The following is a 1722-nucleotide window of genomic DNA, read 5'->3' on the forward strand; positions in this document are numbered from 1 at the left end:
CCAAAGATCTTGACATTGGTTTGTTTTGTTTCTTAAATTAAATCGGAGATATAAATAAGTCTTCACATAAGCAGGGCATGCTGCTTCCAACACACGTTTTTCTAAGTATAGATCTAGGTCTGTAATCTTATGATTCATCCTGTAATCGATAGTGTTGCCCAATGTGTTTGAGAATAAAGGTGAGTTGCGTATAAAAGACTCGCGCGGTTCTCGACGGTATCAGACCGGAAAATCGTATCGTCGAGAGGTGTGAGAACACTAAGATGATATTATAGATAATTATACCGTCTATTTTCTTCTTGGTGATACATGTATCGGGTTATTAAAGACTGGACTCAGTATTGCAGGTACGGTACGGCACGCGTAATTCTGGTTATCTTTAGTTTTAGCCATAGGAAGAGTTTCACGGTTCTTGCAACACAAATAGGTAGGTCATATCTCGTAAGTGCCGAAGATTACAGGTGTTACATGAAAATAACATACAAAGAAAAGAAAGAAGAGAGATAAAGACGATAGGCTAGATCGTTGATAGGAAAGAAGGAGTGTGTGTGTGTGTGTGTGTGTGTGTGTGTGTGTGTGTGTGTGTGTGTGTGTGTGTTTAGTGTGTGTGTTTAGTGTGTTTGTGTACTCGGTGTGTGTGTCTGTGTGTGTGTGTCTGTGTGTGTGTGTGTGTTTGTATGTGTCTGTGTGTGTTTGCATGTCTGTGTGTGTGTTTGTGTGTGTACATATGTATGAATGTTGATACGGTCAAGTGAAAAGCAAGCTAAGTCATATCAACCGTACCACCACAACTTAGCTTAATAATTATTTTTTGACTTTTTAATGAAGAACTTGGCTTGTTCTTAACTTGATCTGGGGTTTTGTTTTCTTTTTCTTTTTCTTTTCTTAAAGAGAAAAATACAGTTTGTGAATGCAATAGTTGGTTTTCACTGTATTGATTTGATAGGAATATTCTACAAGTACTCTTGTAAGTTATCTTAAACTTTATTTTTTAAATGATTCTATTTCACTTAAGAAATAATATTCTCCTCTGCGGATGTATTGGTTATTGTCAGATATTGAAGGATGAGCCATTATTATTATTATTATGTTGTTGTTGAAAGTTAAAGGCTAGCACCTTGGTGTTTTCAACAACAAAAAAGAAATAAAGAGGAGAAAGAAAATGAAAAGACGTATCTTGTTATTAAGAGCTAGTACTCTGACTTTTTCTTTAAGAAATAGACTTACCTTGTTATAAAGAGATAGTACCCAAGACTTTGCTTGCACTCTGATTTTTTTTTTTTCTTCTGAAAATAGACTTACCCTGTTTTTCACTCGAGCACTCCTATTCTCTTGTGCTTGCAGTAGGCGACCTCGTCCAAGATCTACCGGACTCTGACTGACGTCATGGAGAAACCAACGCTTCCCCACACAGAGATCCAGGTCGGTGCCAGCAGCAGAACGACAAAGTCCAGTCGTGGAGAGGGTCCGTTGTGCGCTGTGGCCTGGCTGGTCAGTCTGCTGACCTCTCTGTCGTGTGTGTCCAGGACCGTGAGCCTGGCCTCGTTAGTGAGCGACTCGCACGTCAGTTTGATTCCTCTGTGGGTGTGGCAGCTTCTCTTGTATGTGCTGGTCGCTGTTACTGGTAAGTTGTTGGGGAATCGTTGTGGTGGTGGTGGTGGTGATGATGATGATGATGATGATGATGGTGATGATGGGAGTGTTGTTAATAGTTGTGTTTTT

General features: G+C 39.7%; 1 protein-coding gene across 1 annotated transcript in view; it reads left to right on the plus strand.

Moving 5' to 3' along the window:
- Positions 1-1112: 1112 nt before the first annotated feature.
- LOC101864143 overlaps positions 1113-1722 on the plus strand; it is a gene marked incomplete in the record, with an annotated part of 8734 nt that continues 8124 nt past the window's right edge. Inside the window, 1 exon segment of the mRNA XM_013082540.2 lies at positions 1113-1624. Within this exon segment, the coding sequence (XP_012937994.1) occupies positions 1387-1624 (238 nt within the window).

Source organism: Aplysia californica, unplaced genomic scaffold (genome assembly GCF_000002075.1).
Source record: "Aplysia californica isolate F4 #8 unplaced genomic scaffold, AplCal3.0 scaffold00180, whole genome shotgun sequence".
Classification (NCBI taxonomy): domain Eukaryota; kingdom Metazoa; phylum Mollusca; class Gastropoda; order Aplysiida; family Aplysiidae; genus Aplysia; species Aplysia californica.